General features: G+C 43.4%; 1 protein-coding gene across 5 annotated transcripts in view; it reads left to right on the forward strand.

Annotated features, from left to right (window-relative positions):
- The window catches only part of PAX5 (paired box 5), a 265,617-nt gene that overhangs the window by 101,781 nt on the left and 142,141 nt on the right, over window positions 1–21,695 (forward strand). For 3 of the 5 annotated variants that reach the window (XM_077345566.1, XM_077345567.1, XM_077345570.1), the window contains exon 8: window positions 7,578–7,634. The exons of the other annotated variants lie outside the window; for them this stretch is intronic. In XM_077345566.1, coding sequence (XP_077201681.1) covers window positions 7,578–7,634 — 57 coding nt within the window. The remainder of the gene's footprint in view (window positions 1–7,577; window positions 7,635–21,695) is intronic. 5 annotated transcript variants of the gene reach the window in all.

The following is a 21,695-nucleotide window of genomic DNA, read 5'->3' on the forward strand; positions in this document are numbered from 1 at the left end:
TTTAGTCTTTCCCATTATTGTAGGAAATGCCTTCCTTTCAGTTGCCATTACTACTTTAAACTGCACATGTGCAATCAAAGAGTTTTTTAAAAGTTTTTTTAATTAGGTTCTTTTGGGGGGGTGCTTTCGTCAAAATCCAAACTTTTCCTGAAACACCCCGCCCACAAGGTATTCCCCCCCCCCCACACACTACAGACATCAACTTCTGATTTGTTTGTTCACTTGCATTTTTACCTCATTGCATTTTTGTGTATTGCATTCACTTTACAAGTACAGGTGTATGGAGGGGAAGGTCCACACTGTGGTTCATTTTGTTTAGGCAATAGCTTGGGGGTGGGGGTGGGGGGACGGATTCTCTGGCAACACTCTGAAGAAATGCAAACAAGAGAAAAATTTAACCGTTGAGAAAAATTTAACCGTTGAGAAAAATTTAACCGTTAAGAGGAAAATTTAACCATTTCAGCTGCAAGTCTCGGTAACATTAATATCAGTTCGCATGTCTTGATTCTCACTTTAGGAAGGTTTAATTTGTGTGTTTATGTGTGTGTGTGTGCACATGTGAGAGATTGACTGAAGAGTGAGAGGGTGAGTGTGATTTACGCATCTGTGGCCTGTCACATGTCTTTAAAATTACAGTGCCCATTTTCTGCCGAAATAATTTCTACAAAGAGTGGCTCCTATTACAGCAAGAGGAGCGCGGACGTCATGATTTATTATTATTTATGGTCCTAGGGTCTTGTTTATGCACGATAGGTTAGGTGCGCGGGATAGAAATGCCATTATGCAAATGACATTGAATGTCCTTACCGAGCCTAAATAATTTTTGTGTTGGACGATTAAACCTCATCTGTTATTGATATGGGCTGCAGTCAGGCTATTAAGGAGTCCCAACAGTACTTACTCCCAGTAATGGGAAAATTGAGAGGAAGAGGCTAAACAATTGCCTCAAGTGTACTGTGATTGTCTGGTAGGAGTAGAACATAACAAACCTCCCGAATGGAAATTGTGTTCACTACTTAGGGATAAATAAAGAAGGGAGAACATGCAATAAATTATACTTTGTGATTTGAGTCAGTGCACTAGAGGATTTGTGTACGTTCAATTTGTTTATCTAAATATTTTGGGGGGTGGGTGAGAGGGGGTTGGAGTTGAAAATTCTAGTAACTAGTGATAGGCCTGCGTATGTTGTTTTCTTATTCTCTCTCTCTCTCTCTCTCTCTCTCTCTCTCTCTCTCTCTCTCTTTCCTTGTTCAGGAGGGGTATGTTAGGGGGGCAAGGGTGGGGGATTGGGGGATGGACTAGACTAGAGAACCAATCTTCTCCGTGAACAAGGGAGCTTCGTCGTCATCGCTCCTTTCTTTTTTGACACAGCTGTGCGGTCACATTTTGATCAGTGTTGATAGCTTATGAATTCCAAAATTGACAAAATTTACAGAAAAATGAGGATAATCCATCTTCCTTAGCAGCCTGTCAGGAGCTGGCTATACTTCATAATCCTCAATTACAGATGCTATTTTCAGACATTTACATGCAGATATTAGGAGAAAATGAAAATGAGAAACAAAGAGAGAATGGAAATGCGGCTATTTATATGTATAAAAGGAAAACAACAGGTAAATTCTAGGCATTTAGATTGGATTTGGGGTCTCTTTACAAAAAAAAGTCTCTGAGTGAGTGTAATGCATTTGCAGATTTCAGTAGGAAACTGTAAAATCTAGCATATATAGCTTTCAGCATGCAAATAATAGTAAGGTTTAGGTCAAAAACGGGTCAGTTATTCTGAAGTATCAGGGTAAAAGTGTTCACAGCAGCGTGTACTAAATAATTCTTACTCTTTAAAAGGAAGATCTCCAGGGAATGTCATGATTCTAATTGGATTTGGGTGAAAATGAAATACGGCTGTTAATTTTTGAAAAAAAAAATCTTTTGGAAAATGGAGATTTAGAAATAATTTGTGCGAAGTGGGGGGGGGGAGGGACATTATTCCAACTTTGACACGGAACTCCTGCTGCTTTTTTGAAAAGTCGATTGACAAATGTTATGTAAAACAAAGGGGATTTGGAATGCTGCCGTAATTGGCTGTGTAAATAGGATTTACCCCCAAAGAAAAATTAGTGCCATTGATAGTGCAAAGTGGAATTGAAAATGTGATGTAAATGATAGATAGAGGAGGACAGGGGTGAGGGGAGGACTCGTTTTTGATAAATGGTCCATCAGAATCTTCCCAGTTCAGATCTGTGGGAGGCACGGAGGAGGTTTTGGTAATCAAATTTCAATTCCTATAAAATTTAAGACAGAAGAGCATCAATGCCCAGTACAGCTGCACATGGCACAGGGGTTCTGCAAAGCTGGGAGATTAATTAGAGCTGCTTTGGATTAAAGTCTTCGAACCATGTCAAATGTTACAATTTTTCCTCCTGTCTTTGTGGCCTGACAACAGAGCTTTTGTGGAAAAACCTGCTTGCTAATATAATCCTTATATTCAACTCCCCCCCCTCCTCCTGTGTTTGGGCAACATGACATTGCCAATTATTGCTTATGTAATGAAAATCCAGATAATTCAAATGTAGTATCTAATTCAGGAATGATGGTGGGTAGATGAAGGATTTGCGCTGATGTTCATTTGGGGAGGGGGCTAAAATGTTTTGATTGTGTGCATACATACGTTTTAAAACACTGACATTTATTTTTCTAAATATACTCGCCAAATGATTTTTCCTAGTGGCATGTGCACCAAAGAAAGACTGTGGATAGGAGGGAAGGAAAAACAAATATTAAATTAATATCTTACAACTTTTTGGAAATGTTTTGGGTTCAGTCCGATGTTTTGGGAAATATTTTGGACTCCGTCGTGCAGTAGTTTTGTTTCTAAAATATGAGTTGAACTTCAGCACGAGGTGCAAAATAAAGCATTCAGCTGAGAACTTCCAACTCCATCCTCTTTCGAGAAAAAAACCTAACAATATTTTATATAAGCCGAATAACAGGAAATTATGTTTTCAGTGATAAGTTTCCTAAACTGGCATAATATTTTCCTTTTGCTACCATTAAAAAACAAAGAAACTTGAGGGGATTCAAGTGGGTAGCCGTGTTGGTCTTGTATTTTGTTAAACTTCAGGGGACAAAGTGTTTATGCCATTCAAATGACTCAACTCAGTAAACAAGTAACAAAGACTTATCACTGGGTAATATAGGCCACAATGTACTAAAACCACAAATGAGTGCTTCCATTGTTTATTTGATGTATCCTCTTAACAGGCTTATAAATGACTGAAGGCAATGTGAATTGATAAAGTGAACTCATGTTTAATTTTGATCATAAATGTATAAGGTAAATTATTCTGGCCAATGTTTGTAACAGGGAAAGAATTTGAGCTTGAGAATTGCGGGAACTCTACCATAGTGTCTTCACTATGGACACAACACAAGGATTTCTTCAAAGATACCAGGGTGAATAGCCACCCCCTCCCCCAAGTTGTTATAAGCTACCACTAGTGCAATGGCATAAAGTCAGATTGGCAACCAGTTCTACTCAGCAGGTAGCCTACTTAATATACCCTGTCTGTTTGAATGGGTCAGTCACTGCTGGAAGTCTATAGTAATGGTGAAGTGCTCTTAATCCTGTTCTATTTTTATTTGCTGGGGAAAAAAAAAAGAGAGTGACTTTATAAGCAATGAAGAATATACTCATAGGGGATCTAACCCCTTTGCCTCAGCCTACAGGATTGGAGAAGCCTTTAAAATGAAAACTTATAGTGTATTTTGTCAACAGTGTCATTTGAGTCATGTATCCAAGGCTAAAATCAACATATTTTTATGCAGACACAAGTTATTGGGAGCGGGATCTAATAAACAGTAAGAGGTCATGTTTTTTCTTCCTTTGTGCATTTAGTGCTGCATTAGAGGAACAGGTTTTGTCAAGAGAGGGTGTGTGTCTTAGCTCATGGGCAACTAGGGCAGCTGTCTCATGCTTGGAGGGGTCCCGACCATCCATGCCCCCCCAGCCAAGGAAATGAAGAAGACCTGACTATTAATGCCACTTATGCTCACCCAGTTTACAGTTTGAGGCAGCTGGCTTTTGGATGCAGGCCCCATCCACCATGCATGAGTCAAGGGACAACTGTGCTTGGTCCTGTTGCAGGAGCTGGCAGTGTGGATTAGGAATTCTGGGCCCCTGCCTAGGCTTTGCATTAAGATTTCTGAGACAAATTGGGCACAGTCTGACAGGCAGTTCTCCTGCATAGCTCTGTTAATTTTAGTAGGGCTTGTTTAGGAGGACATCCTAGTGGATTTTGAACTATATCACCTTCATTTCGTTGGAACTTTACATATTAGTCACTTGTTTCTCCCTCCCCTTGGAGTGCAAAACATTATAGTTGTGAAGCATGAGGTAGCCTGCAGTGTGGGCTGAGCTGGTTTTAGTGAGTCATAAGTTGTTTGAGCATGACTAAAAGCTTGCCACCCTAGGACAGATACTGATACTGTTGAACAAACCACTGGTCCATCTAGAAGAGTCAGAGCACTGTCTATGTCTTTCAGCAACACTCTAAGGCAGAGGTCTCCCCCCCGCCCCCTGTGTTTTGCTACCTGAAATCTTTGTTCTACTACTGGGCTATGGAGGAACTTAACAGTAAATCAAAAGATTGCATGAGTGGCAAATGCAGCAACCTGGAGGAGGAAGAATGAGACCATTTCCGCATGAGTCATTTTCCTCGGTTCACCCTCTCCTTGTTCATAGGGTTTATTCAGGATTCCAGTCAACATCACCTCTCTCCCATGGCTTTCCCTGGGGCTGGCATGACTCTGCCGGGCTGTTGCCCCACAATAAGGGAACGCAGATAAATCCACAGTCCCTTTTTTATTGCGGGAGACAATTGAGCAGCCAGTTGCAGCAGGGACATCAGGAAGGGAAAACTTGGGCTGTCTCTTTCTCTGCCCTCCCAACTACTCACCCACCCCCAAGAGTCACTCCCGTCCTCTTCCCCCCACCCTTTCCCCCCCCAAATGACTTGTTTCAAAGTCTGCTTCTGCAGGGACGGCAAGGGACCCTGCTCCCTGGAGCTGTGCTGCAGAGGCAATCTTGCATATGTATATATTTTAATAAAAGGCTGGAACTGTGTTGCTACACTGTTCCACTGTAATGAAATTACACCCAGTCCACTTAATGTATGCATTGCTTGACTCATGCTTAGGTAGAGCTTAGGGGGGAGAAACATGTTCTTTCTTTCTTCCTCTTTTTAAAAAAGGGACTGTAGCCTGACCCTGTGGGAGGAAGCCAAGGCAGAGTGCTGGGTTGCCTCGCCTCTTTTTTGTACACCCCGCCGTGCTGCTCAGTTCAGAGCCACACTGTAGAGCTGAGAAAAAGTTCTTTCCCCCTCACCCCTCCGCACTGCTCTCACCAGCAAAGCCCAAGCTGTTCCCTGCCATCTTCCCATTTGCTTTTTCCTTCACCCCACTATACTGCTCTGTTTGGAGCCACACTGTGGAGCCAAGGAAAAGTGACAGCTTTCTCCTTCACCCTTCTGCACTGTTCTCAAATCGAGCTCCCCTGCAAAAGGAGGGGGGGGGAAGATATGAAAACACCACTTGGCTAACTTTAAATCATTATATGTTGTGGCGGCTCTGTGTTGCTAGGCATATCTTGATTTTGTTTTGTAAAAAATTATTTTTCTATGTTTGGGGGGTTGGGGGTTGCTAAGATGCGAGAGTATGGCGCCGAAAGGTGATTGGTGGCTGATACTGCATCACAGTGATTGGCAAGCCAAAATGTGGTGGGGAGTGGGTTGCCCTCGCTTCTGCTCAAGACTTGTCAGGAAACAAAAACTTGGGAAAAGACTGGGGGATATAGTGAGAGGAGACTGTCAGGAAGACAGAAACCGCGTGGTAAGTGGGCGTGGAACTATAACGAGGAGGCAGCGTGCCTTGGCCGCCTCCATGTGGAAATGGTCTGAGAAAGTCTTATCTTGATTATCGTCTTGTTCATGAATATCTGGAGTATATAGAGTTGCTGTTTCCTAGCAGGGGGAGGGCAATCCCTGCCCTTCATTCCTAGAGAGGCATGATTTTCTCTTTCACTTTCATTTTTTTGGTGGGGAGTGATATCCCGCTTCTCTGGACCTTCTGAGGTAATCTCACACTATCACTGATGCCCTCTCCGTCTTCCTAGTTAGGACGATTCCATTTTCAGTGAAATTAGTCTGCCAGATCAGCCTACTCTCAATGTATGGCAGTCCACTAAAAAAGTGCACCCTACTTTTGTGCTGCCTGGGACGGCCATATTTGCTAGGCTGTCAAGTGTCCGCTAGGCCATGCATGTGGCGGGTGGACCAGGGCTGCCAGCCTCAAGGTGGTACCTGGAATTCTCCTGTAATTACAACTGTTTAGATGACAGAAATCCAATCTCCTGGAGAAAATGACAGCGAAAACATTGTTTGTGTGTACATAAGGTAAAGGTAAAGGTATCCCCTGTGCAAGGGTCATGTCTGACCCTTGGGGTGACGCCCTCTAGCGTTTTCATGGCATACGGGGTGGTTTGCTAATGCCGTCCCCAGTCATTACCGTTTACCCCACAGCAATATATCTATGTGTGTACATAGATATATGCAATAATATAATAATATAAGAATCAATAATATAGGAACCAGGGCAGTGAAGAAGATCACTGGAAGATCACACCTACCCCCCCTCCCAGGGCTGGCGTTAGCACCTGGGCATTGCCAGCTAGGCCGCCTCTCCTCCTTGATAGTGGGTATCAGTCTTCGGTGCGGGGCTTGTTTTATTTATCGCCTGTTGATATGTATTTTATATTGCATTGGTTTGTCCTTTTAATGAGGGTTTTAATGGGATTTTTTAATGTGGACATTGTAACCTGCCACGAGTCATTGTACAGGAGTGGTGAGCAATAAATCAAATAAATAAATCAAATAAATAAATAAAAATTCTAAGTCCTGTTTATTGTCCAGTCCTTGAAAGCCAAAGGAGAAATTCCCTATAATGCATATTGAACGGGATTCTGGTATAACAAAGCCTGTTTCATAACTTTCTTCAGCTGCATTAAGCAAATATCGGAACTTAAGTTCTCAATGGCACCTGGCTCACAGTGGCTTGTGTCTCACCTCTTAACCGAGCAACTGCAGGAGGTATTTTTTCTAATCCTCCATGTTGTTCAATGAGGAAATGACAGCTTCTAGGGGCTGGTTATATGGGATCACATCCTTCCTAAGCACCCTCCCCTCTCCAGACTCTGTTCTTCGCAGGAACGGCCCCACAGTCTGCAATTGTTTTTCAAGATGGAGCGAGCAACCTTGCAGTGGACTCCTTTCAATGTGGTGGGTCATAGGCAGTGTGAAGTCAAGTACAGCGTAATGCGATGCCCAGGCCCTATAGAAAGCTAGGCAAGAACCGCGTTTCATTTTGTGTAATACAGGCATGTCTGTTTCCTGCAGTCTGGTCGTTCAGGGTACAGGAACTACAGTTAAAGAAATAATAGTTCTTGTGAAGTAGTCGCTGCACACTTGATAGAAAAAAATATATTCTCCTTACGTTTCTGTTTCTTTTTCTCCTTCATGCTATGGCAGTGGTGCTCCATGCTGATGAGGCAGTACTTGGTGCAACCCCAGGCAGTCATTTTTCAGGTAATTTCTTAGGATACAAAACACCCGACTCATATGCTTAAAGGTATGAAGCAGGTCGGGTTTCCTGATTACGGAGGGGGTACTCTGGCTGTACCCGGGTAGATTGCGTATCCTGCTTTTGGCTAGCTCAATGATCATGGTGCTGCATGACAGGTGAAGCAAAACATTCTTGGCTATTTCTTACATTTAGGAAATTAGAACAGTCATATGAGTAAGGTCCTAGATAAGATCTGCACAATGCAACCCACAAAACCAAATGCAGTCCATTAGCTACATATTATGGTCTGCTGAGTGCTTGACAACACTTTTTGATCCTCTTAGAAGTGGCAAAACCAGGAAACTATACAAAGCTGCCTGACAAGGCTGGTGGGTTGTGTTTTGAGAAGAAGAAGAGCTGGTTTTTAGTACCCCACTCAAACGAGTCTCAATGCGGCTTGCAATTGCCTTCTCTTCCTCTCCCCACAACAGAAACACTGTGAGGAAGGTGGGCCTGAGAGAGCTCTGAGAGAACTGGGACTAGCTCAAGGTCACCTATCTGGCTGAATGTGGAGGAGTGGGGAATTGAACTCAGCTTTCCAGATTAGAGGCAACCACTTTTAACCACTACATTAAGCTGGCTCCTTGTGGCCCACAAATGGGGTTCGTAGGCTAAGCCTGGCAATCCTGGTTGAGGTTGAGCCTGGTTGGGGGTAGGATCAGAGTGTATTTGTGTCATGTCAAGGAGTTCTGCAGCCCTCTGTGTTCACTCAGTGAGTGGTGGGGTAAGAATGGGAGGGAGGCTAGTGTGTATCATAGAGATTGGAGGAAATTCCTAGAGTGTCACTTGATGTAGTGATGTCATTTCCAGCTCCTTTCCCCCCAGTTCACTGCCAGACCAATTCAAAATGAAGCAGTGGCAGCCATTTTGGATTGCCATTTTGCCATTTTTAAAGATGGCAGTCAAACTCTCATGAGGGAACATCTTGACATTTTAAACATTTTAAGCCCTCTTTGAAAGCTTTATTGTACACCTAGGGGTTCCATCTAGGTTTCTGAAGCATCCCTGCAGTCCCTGCCCCTGGCCCTATCATGTGGATTTCTTGGTTTGCACTCAGCTTCAGAATTAGAGATATAGATAAGAGGCAGGTAGTTCAAAGGACAGAGGACACAGTGGCATGCATGCAAAGTTACATGTAAGTGTGGCAGTTGGAATTTGAAATTTCCATGGCATGAAATCACATGGTTCTAGAGGCGTGTGGCTTTTCAGTTGGAAATGTGTCTTTCTTCTTCAACAGAACATACTGAGAAATGTCAGTGAAACATTTTTATTATTATTATTATTATTTAATTTCTAGACCGCCCTTCTCCCAATAGGTCTCAGGGCGGTTTACAACATAAATAGTTAAAATACAATAAAATCCCCATAAAAACCCCAATTAAAAGTTACATAAGTTACATTGTTTCTGGATGGATATCTTCTATGCTATACATCGTATAACTAGATTGTAGCTCTGTTTGTGAATGAAAACTTTAGTATAGAATTTCTAAGAAATTGCTTTTTTTTCATCTGATTCTGAAAAATAGACTGATTCTGCATTTTCTTTGTTTATTCTGGTGTGGATCCTGCTGAATTCAGACCAATTCAAACTCGGGTCTTCCTCTATTCCCCCCTCCCAATTGAAACAGAAAGTGTTCTGCACGTGATTGGGGGAGCCCAGAACGGGGAGAGAAGCCAAGCACAGCAGGAGGCTCTTTCTTTCTTTTTTTTTAATGGGGTGGGGGGCAGAGTAAATCCAAGAGGCAAATCTCTGCTGAGAGAAGTTAGGGCTTCTGGAGCGTAGTAACTTTAAGGGAAGCCTTGAACCAGGAAGTCCTTGAACTGATGCCCTGGCCAATCAGGGAAGACTGTTTTGCTCTCAGGCTCAGAGCAGTAAATTAATTCACAAAAAGGAGCTGTCTACACAGCTGTGTAGCTGTCATGGTGTTCTTTCAAACATCGAGGCTTATATCCACTCCAGGATATCACGGGGGAAAGGTAGGGTCACCACGAATAAATCATGCATGTTGCAGAGAGAAAATATAAAGCGACTAAAATCAAAGTGGAAATCAAATTCAGTGTACACTGCAGGGATTCATTTGAACTGGGAGTGGGTAAAAAGCCCTGTGCAGACTACACCATTAACCAGTCACGTAATATCTGGGATTCTGTGGAGTTTTCAGTCTCCACTTGACTGAGACCCACAACAAACACTAGATCTTGGGGAGAGGGGTGGATAGAATATGTTTCCTTCAAAACTGTTATAATTTCTGTTCAGTTTCCAAAATATTACAGTTTTTATATAAGCATTCAACTAACATTCAACTAACATTCAGAAAAATCTAACGTTTTTGAAGTTTAAGATGGCACAGAAAAATCCAGACTAGAAAAGTGAAAAAAGAAACTGAACAGTATCTTATATTTATGGGTAATGGAGACCCAAATACAATGAAATCATGGATTTGTCTTACACTAAGTCAGAATATTGGTTCATCAAGGTCAGTATTGTCTGCTCAGAGTGGCGGTGGTTCTCCAGGGTCTCACACTGTGGTTTTTAACGTCATCTGCTGTCTGATCCTTTTAAACGGAGGCTGATGATTGAACCTGGAGCCTTCTGCATGCCAAGAAGATATTCTTCAGTTGAACAATGACTCTTATCCAATTATACAGCAATCTGTGCTTTTAACGTTCTTAGCCGTATGAGGTAATGGCAGGTAGGAGGGGCTTCCATGGCCTTTGTGGTATTGGGAATTCTTAGACCAATCCCCACTGTACTTGTGGGCCTTTTAAGCAGAGGTAGCAGTGGGTGAGGATTGGTGCTGACTTTTGATGTCACAAAGACCATTATTCCCTCCTTGCTATTTAGTTGCCTGGCAACAAGGACACCTAAGACAAGGGACAAAGTCTGCCAGGCCTGGGTATAGGGAAGGGGATGTAGTCTGCTGGTAGGCAGATCAAAAATTGTGCTAGTTAAAATACTGTGAGGACTTCTGCACATAGGATAGATGGAAAGGAAGGGACCTGAAGGAAGAAAGCAAATGAAAGAATGGACTAAGGTGACAGCCCAGTGCTTGAAGCAAGGGAGAGAGGAGAAGAGACAGATGAGGCAAATCTAGTTTAAGATGGGAAAGATTACCTCAATTCCATTTTCCACATTTCCATCTCGCACCATTTGGTAGGCACTTGCTAAGTGAGTACAATGATTATTACTAAATGAAGGCTGAAGTCCCACACCTACTGAAGTCCCACACCTACTCAGTCCTACTGAGAAGCCCTGCTCATGTAGTTGTAGCAAGAATTCACACACTGTAAGGCTGCCTATCTTCAGATGGGGCATAGAGATCTTCCAGAATTCCAACTGATCTCTAAAGGACAGAGATCAGTTCCCCTGGAGAAAATGGTTGCTCTGGAGGGCAAATTCTATGGCATTGTAGCTTAATGAACTCCCTCCTCTCCTCAAACTCTGCCTTCTCCGGGCTCCACCTCAACACTCTAGGAATTTTCCAACCCAGAGTTGGCTACCTTAACATACTGTCATCATGGGATATTACAAAAGAGATGTAACTCCTCTGTGTCTTGGGTATGACGGGCGCTTTGGGTAGCTTTAAAGGAAGGGATTATAGAAATTCTTGGAGGAATGGCCTACCACTGCACATTATAAGTTATGATATCAAAACAGTGTTGGGTTAAGTCAGGCTTTCTCAACCAGGGTTTTGTGAAATCCTGGGGTTTCTTGATGGCCCGGAAAAGGTTTCCTGAATGGGTGGGAATTAATCAATATTCGTATATTTTTAAAATTTGTTAAATATTTATTGGGTGATTTGACCATATATGGTCATGTTGACACCCGCTCCCAGTGAGCCTGGAGGGGGTGGGAAGGGGAGGGGCCCCACGAGAGCATGCCCATAACTATGCTTCTTAATCATATTCTGCACGATTGTGCCACTTCTGGAGTTTCTCGAAGCCTGAAGAATGTTTCATGGGTTTCTTTTTTTCCCCCTTTTCTCCAGAGTAAAAAAAGTTGAGAAAGGCTGGGTTAAGTGGATCAATTTGATCCACAAGCCAGTTCATATGACTCAAGATCCAGTCAGTACTCAGCCATAGTAGGCTTCTCTGAGCTGATTTTGTAAGCTCCAGAAAGTGCTTGTTTCTTGAGAAACCACCAGGAGCTCTGGATAAACATGGAGCAATGTGAACTGACGGCTACATGTGTTACAACTTTGTGCTTAGAAGGAAACAAAGACGTTCCAGAAATCAGGAAATCAGTCATGAACTGATTAGTCACTAATCTGGGCCACTTCTGTGTTCTTTGAAAGCCTCTTTAGAATTAGTAATCAAGTTACATTGTTTTGCGTTTCTGTCTCTAGCCCCGGAGTCTGAAAGAGAAAAATACAATTTCTTTGCAGTGAAAGAAATGTGATGACTTAGTTTAGCTGTCCTCTGTTTTAAACCACCAATAGCTTTATGATTCTAGTCTGCAGAAGCTGATTCAACATCCAGTAATCTGTAAAATCATCTGATGTTTTTGTTTTCTTTTATGGTAAATTATATCTTGTTGGACAAAATCTGTATTATGTTTCATCCCATGGTGTGGTGGTTAACAGTGATGGATTCTTATTTGGAGAGCTGGGTTTGACTCCCCACTCCTCCACATGCGGATGGCTGGTTGACCTTGGTCTAGTCAGAGGCCTGTTAGAACTGCTCTCACAGAGCCTCCTGTTAGAGATGTCTCGGCCCCACCTAGCTCACAGGGTGTCTGTTGTGGGAAGAGGAAGGGAAGGGAAGGGAAGGCAATTGTAAGCTTCTTTGAGCCTCCTTCAGGTAGTGAAAAGCAGGGTATAAGAGCCAACTCTTCTTCTTCTTCTTCTTCTTCTTCTTCTTCTTCTTCTTCTTCTTCTTCTTCTTCTTCTTCTTCTTCTTCTTCTTCTTGTGACCCCCAACAAGGGAATTTCAAGGCAAGACAAAAGCGAAAGTGGTTTACAATTGCATTCATCTGCAGTCTTCCTTGACAGTCTCCCTTCCAAATGCCAACCCTGCTTAGCTTCTAAGACTTGAGGAAATCAGGTTGTACCACAACACCTTACAGTGCATACAGCTCCTCATACATGACTAATTGGTAAGTTACATCAGCTATCCTGTGCAATAGCCAACCACGACAAATACGGCTTTTTGAGCATACAATGACATGCTAGAAGCAGAATCCGGCACATGGTAGCCGACTTACAGTGCTGTTTTATGCAGTTACATAAGTCCATCGGAGTCAGCGGTTTTAGATCGGAGAGACTCTGCATGGGATTGCATTGTTAAGTGGTTAACTCTTGATAAGATGGTAGCTGGCAGAACAAAATTTCCATAATCCCCCCTCCCCCGCCAAGAGCTGCCCTGGGTTCAAGCAGCATGTAAACTGAAACTGAACTTTTTAGTGGGAACAGTAAGAAATAGATGTTCACTAATAATCTGAAAAATGTTATTCTTCTGCTTTTAGTAGTGCTATTAGCATTTTGGAAATTTTAACCAAATATTTTTTAAAAAATCTTTCCCACTCTTGTGACTACTGCAGAACGCACTTTCATAATGAAACTGGCTATGCAGGCACATTGCGAAGCACTTTCCAAGAGGTGTGTGTGTGTGTGTGTGTGTGTGTGTGTGTGTGTGTGTGTAAAGGGCTATCAAGTCCCAGCTGACTGGTGGAGTCCCAGTAGGATTGTCAAAATCCACCCACCCACCCACCCATCCATCCATCCATCCATCCATCCATCCATCCATCCATCCATCCATCCATCCATCCATCCATCCATCCATCCATCCATCCATCTATCTATTTATCTATCTATCTATCTATCTATCGCCATATAGATAGGTAGATATAGATATATTATTATTTATTAGTTTTATAAGCCACCTTCCTCCATGGACTCAAGGCGGTTCACATGAAACAATACCCATAAAAAACCCAATCCACTAAAACCAAGTATATCCCCAACATACCTCCCACAGCCATCCATCATGGGGGTGGGGGTTCACCCAAGGGTATAGTGGATCCTGAGTGGGGCCCATTGATCTTAACCTGACCTCAACTGAAAACCTGATGGAAGTTTTACAGGCCTTGTGGAACTGTGACAGCTCTGTCAGGGCCTTTAGCACTCCTGGGAGCTCATTCCACCAGGTCGAGCCAGGACCGAAAAGGCCCTAGCCTGGGTTGAGGCCAGGTGAAGAGCCTGGCAGGGAGCATAAGGAGATAAGTGGTCCCTCAAATAGGCTGGGCCCAAGCTGTGGATGGCCAATAATTTTGTTTTGCCTGAGAGACCATATGTCATATTGTGGCAATCTGGGTTCCAGACCTTGTCACTCAGCCATGAAGCTGTCTGGGTGGTGATTGCTGTAGTGTGTGTATATGTGTGTATGTCTGTCTGTCTGTCTGTCTGTCTAATGATAAAAAGGAAGTCAATTGGGTAGTGGTGGTTAGTTTGCTATCTCTAAACTTGCTCTACCTCTTGGGTTGAAGTAGGGCTGCAACAGGTGCAATAGCAAGAGCTCGGGTGAAGGGGAGGGAGACATACCAATGTGGTTAGATAGAAGTTTCCACATTGTTTTTCTCATGTAGCAATGATCCTGGGAAATGTGCCTGGTCTGCCAGTGTGTTTACTTTATGGCCCTGAAGTGGAAGGCTATAGATTATTTACAGGTCCTGTTGATATGTCCATGAAAGTTGTTCCTGGATGGGTGATGCACCATGTACAATTTTGGGTGAGAACCTCAAGGTGCAGTTGTCAGTCAGTGAGAAATACAATTAACATATTTTGTCGTTTGACTGATTTGGCCTGGGCCGTGGAGAAGTTGGGCCAGCTGGCTGGCAGAGCTCTCTGCAAATAGCTCTCTTGCTAATGGAACTGACTGGCAGTCAATTCAGGACAAAAGAAAGAAAGTACCTCTTTACATAGTGCACCCTTAGCATTATAGAATTCACTGCTGCAAGCTGTGGTTGTGGTCACTGGTTTAGAGCAGGGTTTCTCAACCAGGGGTTCTTGAAACCCTGGGGTTTATTGATGGCCCTTGAAGGGTTTTCTGAATGAGTGGGAGCTAATTAATTTTGTATCTGTTTATTAAATTTGTTATACATTGATTGGGTGATATGCCAACATATGGTCATATTGACCCCTGGATTCCCAAAATAGCCAATGATGGGCCTGGAGAGGGGAGGGCCCCCAGGTGGGCATATACACAACTATGCTTCCCAACCATATTCTGCATGATTGTGCTACTTCTGGGGGTTCTTGAAGCCTGAAGAATGTTTCAGTGGCTTCTCAATGGTAAAAAAGTTGAGAAAGGCTGGTATAGATGGATATAATGTGGGATTAAATATACATGGAGGATCTTTCCACCCATGGCTATTAGCTGAAATGGCTACATGGAACCTCCATATTCAGAAGGTATACCTTCATTTCTGGGTGACAGTAAGGAAGAGTGGTCACCTTCCTGCCTTTTTTGGGCCTGTAGAGGCATTTAGTTGGCTACACTGGGACATAGGATGCTGAACTAAATGGAACCTTGGTCTTGTTGTATCAGGGCTCTCTTTCTATAGCCACCCTGAACTGCCGGCTGTGTTTTTGGTTCCTAAAATGTATATTTCTTGGAGTGAAAGAAATGCAACTGATGTTAATATTTGACATGAGAGGAAGAACTCTCTTCCCATTACAGAGCAATTAAATCTGGGTTCTAAAATAAACGAAGAAACTGAAAATGGTGGTAGTGGCATTTTTCTTCACAGCAGAAGTAAAAAAGAGTTCATGCTAGACAAACAGAAGACACTGACCACTACTTGGAGGAAGTTAGTTATTTGCTTTTGAAATGAATGGGAACAAGTTAGCCATGATTGACTTCAGTCCCATTCATTTCAATGGAACATAAACACAACTTTGGACCTGGCCGAATGGCTTCATATGGATAATGATAATGCAAGGGTGAAAGGTGGTAAATATATATTTATCCATGTGTGGTTATGGTGTATACCAGGGGTAGTCAAACTGTGGCCCTCCAGATGTCCATGGACTATAATTCCCATGAACCCCTGCCAGTGTTCGTTGGGAATTGTAGTCCATGGACATCTAGAGGGCCGCAGTTTGACTAGCCCTGGTGTACACAATCATTTAACAATTATTTTATTTTATAGTATAAGAATAATAATCAAATACATACATAATGAACAATTTCATGTTATGCAAGTCAACATGTTTGTTTGTTAGTTTGTTTATTTCGGGAATGTATATGCTGCCTCTCCATAAATCTGATTGAGTTGGCCATCAAGTGAAACGAATAAAAAAAACCCTGTCTGTCTGTCTGTCTGTCTGTCTGTCTGTCTGTCTGTCTGTCTGTCTGTCTGTCTGTCTGTCTGTCTCAAACAATATTAAAAACAAGCCACCCAGGAAATCCAGAGTTGTTATGCCTGTTATGTATGTTATGACAATATACCTCTTATTGTCTCTTGCCTTAATAAACCAGCTGCAAATTGAAGGCACTTCCCATCGTGATTGTTGCTGCTCAAATAAGAGCTTTTCTGGAGTTTGTTCTATCATATCATTTCCAGCACTCTCAAAATCATTGGGAAAAGTAGCTTTGTTAACAATTGCTGTGGGCGACCGTGTGGATAAAATGGCATTCTTCCCATAACAAATGCTGAAAGGTGTTCAGATCCAGCCGTTGTTGAGTCACAGGTGACTCAAGATTGTAACGTGAGATGATTATATTTAAAAGGAAAAAAATTGTTTTGTTTGGATGAATCTTTATGCAGGATAGATCTGTTGTTGCCGGATCAGGGACTTATTTTCAGGTACTGGGGGCTAGTCTGTAAGGGAGGTCTGTCGGCAACAGGTTCTGCTTTTGGGATTCCCTGAGGCACTGCAGCGGGCGCTGCTGAAATGATGCTGGGCAGGAGAGACTACTGGTTTGATCCAGTTTGTCTGTTAATAGGAAAGCTTACTTTTTAGATATTTCCCTCTTGCTTGGAAACAAGTCACTGAGAGACCGCTTGCCTCCTGATGCTCCCCACAGGGCTCTTTGTTTGGTGGGCACTAATCAGCTGATTAGTGAGCCTCTTGTGGCGCAGAGTGGTAAGGCAGCAGACATGCCATCTGAAAGCTCTGCCCATGAGGCTGGGAGTTCGATCCCAGCAGCCGGCTCAAGGTTGACTCAGCCTTCCATCCTTCCGAGGTCGGTAAAGTGAGTACCCAGCTTGCTGGGGGGTAAACGGTAATGACTGTTGAAGGGAATGGCAAACCACCCCGTATTGAGTCTGCCATGAAAATGCTAGAGGGCGTCACCCCAAGGGTCAGACATGACCCGGTGCTTGCACAGGGGATACATTTACCTTTACCTTTAATCAGTTGAAGATCCCTGGCTCAAGGGAAGTTTGCCTGACCTCGACCAGGGCCACGGCCTTTTTGGTCCTGGCCCTGACCTGGTGGAAGAGCTCCCAGGAGAGCTGAGGGCCCTGATGGAGCTGTCACAGTTCTGCAGGGCCTGTAAAATGGAACTCTTCCACCAGGTCTTTGGTTGAGCCAGGGCAGGTAAGATTGAGGGCCCCTCCCAAGGCTAAACGGGACATCAGGTTGCTCCTTAAATCCCAAGACGGGATGCTTATTGTGGAGCAAACCGGGGGAGGGAGCATCGCCACCAATATATGTTGTTTTAACGTTTTTTTAATTGGGGTTGCTATGAGTGCTTTGCAGGAGGGGCAGGTTATAAATTAAATAATAAATATACAGTATTTGCTGGCGTATAAGACTACTTCCCCCCCTGAAAAACATGCCTCCAAGTGGAGGGGTCATCCTATACGCCGGGTGCACTTCAGTTGGGATAGACATAGCTGCCCATAGTAGCCTCCGGATGCCCACCCACCTCATTCTACATTCCATCCTGTATCGCACAGTATCCAGCGCGGCGGGTCTGCCTTGTCGGCGTGACCAGCCCATTCTGCTCGGCGGGAAGCAGCGGCGCTCTGGCCCACCCCTTGTCTATGCAGAGCTCGCACATGCACACTTGCGCACTAGTGCCTGTCACAGGGAGATGCAGGGGCAGGCCGGAGGCGCTGCGGTTGTGCTGCAGCCGTACAATGGTGACAATGACAGGTACTGTAATGTAATGTAACAAACTCTATACTTTGAGTGGAAATGTTGGGGGGTCGTCTTATACGCCCAGTCGTCTTATACGCTGGCAAATATAGGTAAATAAAATTAATAAATACCAATCAAACTGTAGGCTCATTTTAATTTTTTAAAGAAAGCTCATCAAAATGAGGGGTTTATGCTTGGAGGGGGGGGGGCTGAAGCTCAGTGGTAGGGCATCTGCTTTGCATACAGAAGGTCCCAGGTTCAATCCTGGGCATCTCCAATTAAAAAGATCAGGTAATAGGTAATGTAGGAGACTTCAAGACCCTGGAGAGCTGCTGCCAGTCTGAGTGAGCCATACTGACCTTGATGGACAAATGGCCTGATTCAGTAGAAGGCAGATTCACATGTTTACACAACCCTTGCATGGTTAATGATAGAAGCTGTGGGTTGATAGTGATTTTTCAGAGACCAGGAAGACATTTGATACAATTATTCCTCCCCAGAAGTCCTTTGTTTGTATTTGCTTCCACAATAGACATTTTGTTTGTCTTCCTAGCCTGTGTTTTGCAGGCATTATAGTCGATTTATTAGTGCTTTGTGCAGAGTATAGCTGTGTCACCATCCCCTGCCACAAGGAGGCTTGCAATCTTAAAGGCCGGGCTGGAGGCAGGAAAGCAGAGGACAGTAAAGTAGGAAAGGAGGTGAGGGACGGAGGAAACAAATAGATGCTCGGATATGTAGGAAAGGACAAGCAATCGCAGTTCATGACCGGGTTTGCTGTCAATGAATGATGTGGGGATGTGGCAGAATGCTCAAGAAGGTACAAGAGGGAGAATGAACAACAATGCACTAATAAGATAAGTAGCAAGAAGTGGGGAGGAGAATGATATCTACAAGGCTGTTCATTTGGTACAACTTTCTCATACCACAGGGGATCTAATTTGGAAATTGTGCTACTGACCCTAGAATTCAGCACCCTAAGAATTTCCTTCTTTCTTTCCTTCCTGTTGAGTTTCTAGCACTTATGGTTGTACAGATATGATAAATGCTAAATAGAATTTCCAGTGTTGGGAATGCAACTTCTTTGCTGCTTTTCTCTTTCTTTCCCTCCATGATAAAGCAGGTGCAGAATGAGAGAAATCTTGCAAATAAACATAATTTACACAGGTTGTAGAATAGAGCTTTTCTGGGTGCAAATAGGGGTTGCTCACTGCCAGGCTTCAGGTGCTGACCACAATGACTCACTAATACTGAAACGATGCATCTCTATAATCATCCACTCGCTGTTTCCATTGGCCACAACTTTTCCTTACAAAATCTGCCCCCTGGGTGTGGTCTGGGCAAAACTTGAGATTGTTGGAATGTGGAATGTACTCGACTCTAGAAATAGACCTCAACACAAAAGCTTTGATTTTACTCTGTTGGGTGATGCTGGGCAGATAAGTTGTCCCAAGCCACTTCTGAGGATCAGGGGTAGGGTGAGGGAGTTAAATGAGAAAGTAGAAGCGTAACCTCACACAGCTTCTACTCCCAAATTGTTTGGATGAATGGTGGCTACAGAGAACTAGCACACCTGCACTCCACAGTTGCTTGTGCAGCAGTGAAGCTGAGCTCAGGGGAGCATAGTGCATGGACGCTGTAAACAAAAATGAGAAAGTGATTGTTGTGTCTGTGGACATTTAAAGACCGTGATCTTGGGAACAGAGCCTGAGATCCTAAACCAAGAAAAGCCAGTTCCCAGCTTGCAGTGAACAGACTTAAGGTCCAGTCACAGGATTCCGTTAATGGCCAGTTGCACATCTTGGCCAGAGTTGCGAATGTGCACACAAGTTCCCCAGTTCTGGCTATCTGTGTTCAGTATCTTTTGGTTCCAGTAAAGTTGTTGGTTGGTGGAGCTGAGTGTTCATATAATACTGAACCCATGGATTTAATAGCGATGGTGATGATTTTTACTTGAAAATCCCCGTTTTACTTTTAACACACCTGGCAGCCATAAAAACAACATTTTCGAAAAGTCTATAGCAACAGAAGCAGTACAGAAACTCCTACAAAACAAATCATGTGCATAATAAGAGACCGCAGCAGAAAAGAAAAACTAAATGCAACCTCTCTCCTCCAATCTGCATAATTTTAGGCAGCTCTTTTATACAATGCTGCCTGGCACTGAGGCTGCAGCCCCACTCTGCACCTGTTTGGCAGCCTGTCTCATTGAGTTTAATGGGATCTACATGCCTTGGAATGGGATGCACATCCTGAATTTAGGAGACATTTCCCCATGCAAACAGGCCTAATGTAGTCTGCAAGTCTTTTTAATTATCTATCTATCTATCTATCTATCTATCTATCTATCTATCTATCTATCTATCTATCTATCTATCTATCTATCTATCTATCTATCTATCTATCTATCTATCTATCTATCTATCTATCTATCTATCTATCTATCTATCTGATTTATAGTCCGCCTTCCTTCCTGGACTCAAGGCGAATTACACAACAACATCCCACAAAACTCCACAAAACCCCATTTAAAACCTTGACACTATAAAAATCACCAACACAAGATGGCAGAAAGCAAAATCCTCCAGCTTCCGCACAACTGTCCATGATGTTCATGGGGGAGCCCCATTTGATCTTAACAATCCTGACTTCAACCGAAGACCTGGTGGAGGAGCTCCATTTTACAGGCCCTGCGGAACTTTGACAGCTCTGTCAGGGTTCTCAGCTCTCTTGGGAGCTCATTCCACCAGGTCAGGGCCAGGACCAAGAGGGCCCTGGTCCACATCAAGGCCAGGCGTATCTCTCTGGGGCCCGGGACCAATAACAAATTAGTACCCACAGGGCGAAGAGCCCCGTGGGGAGCATAAGCAGACAAGCATTTCCTCAGATAAGCAGGACCCAAGCTGTATATGGCCTTTCTTCCCCTCTTCCTCTTTTAATCATGAGATTTTCTAATTGCTTTGGTTGCACATGCAGACTCTCAACATTGGTTCTGCTACTGGTTTGCTATACCTGCTACCTTCTTTTACTTCACTGCCGTGTACTTTGTAACCTGGGTTCTGTACTCGTTACGGTATGCCTTTCTTTTAGCTCATCATTTGCATTGTTCTCTGATTCTGTAATCCTAGTCCTGCTGCATGGTTCATTGGTTGTTTCATGCTGTTTGATTGCGCTGCTTTAACATCCTGTAATCTGCCTAGAGAAAGGCGGACAATAAAAACTAAGCAAGTAGGTAAATAAATAGATAAATATAACGTGTTACTGAATAATGAACTGCATTAAGAGAAGCCAACGGGGATGGATAATGAAGCAGAAAAACATGAAATCGTTGGTGAACATAAAACTCCCATGTGGGTAAATTTATATTCTTATGCTGAACAATAGCATTCATGTATGTTGCTTTGTGATATTCTAGAGCCCAAGCTTCATGGATTCATACAATATTTTTTTCTTGCACTGTCAGTTAACTTTTTAGAAGTCACCTTGTGTTTTTAGATCTAGAGAGGTTGGGGGAAAAGGAACTGCTTGGGAGCCAGAATTCGTGTCTGCCAACCTATGTTCACCAATCTAGATAAATCGAGCCTTGCGTAATTCATGGTGGTTGGTTGAGAATAGGGTTGCCAGCATTGGGTTGGGGAATTCCATGAAATTTGTGGGTAAAGCCAGGGGAGGGCAAGGTTTGAGGAGGGGAAGAAACTCATTGGAGCATAGTGCCACAAAGTTCACCCTCCAAAACAGACCATTTCGTCCATTGGAACAAATCTCTGCTATCTGGAGATCTGTTGTAATTCCAAGAGATCTCCAGTCTGCACCTAGAGGTTGATTATTGAATTATTGACCAGGGAAAGCCAGCTCGGCATAGTGTTTAAGAGGGGCGGCTTCTAATCTGGTGAACCAGGTTTGATTCCCTACTGCTCCATGTGCAGCCAGTTGGGTGAC

The sequence above is a fragment of the Paroedura picta genome, chromosome 7, assembly GCF_049243985.1.
Source record: "Paroedura picta isolate Pp20150507F chromosome 7, Ppicta_v3.0, whole genome shotgun sequence".
In the NCBI taxonomy this organism is placed as follows: domain Eukaryota; kingdom Metazoa; phylum Chordata; class Lepidosauria; order Squamata; family Gekkonidae; genus Paroedura; species Paroedura picta.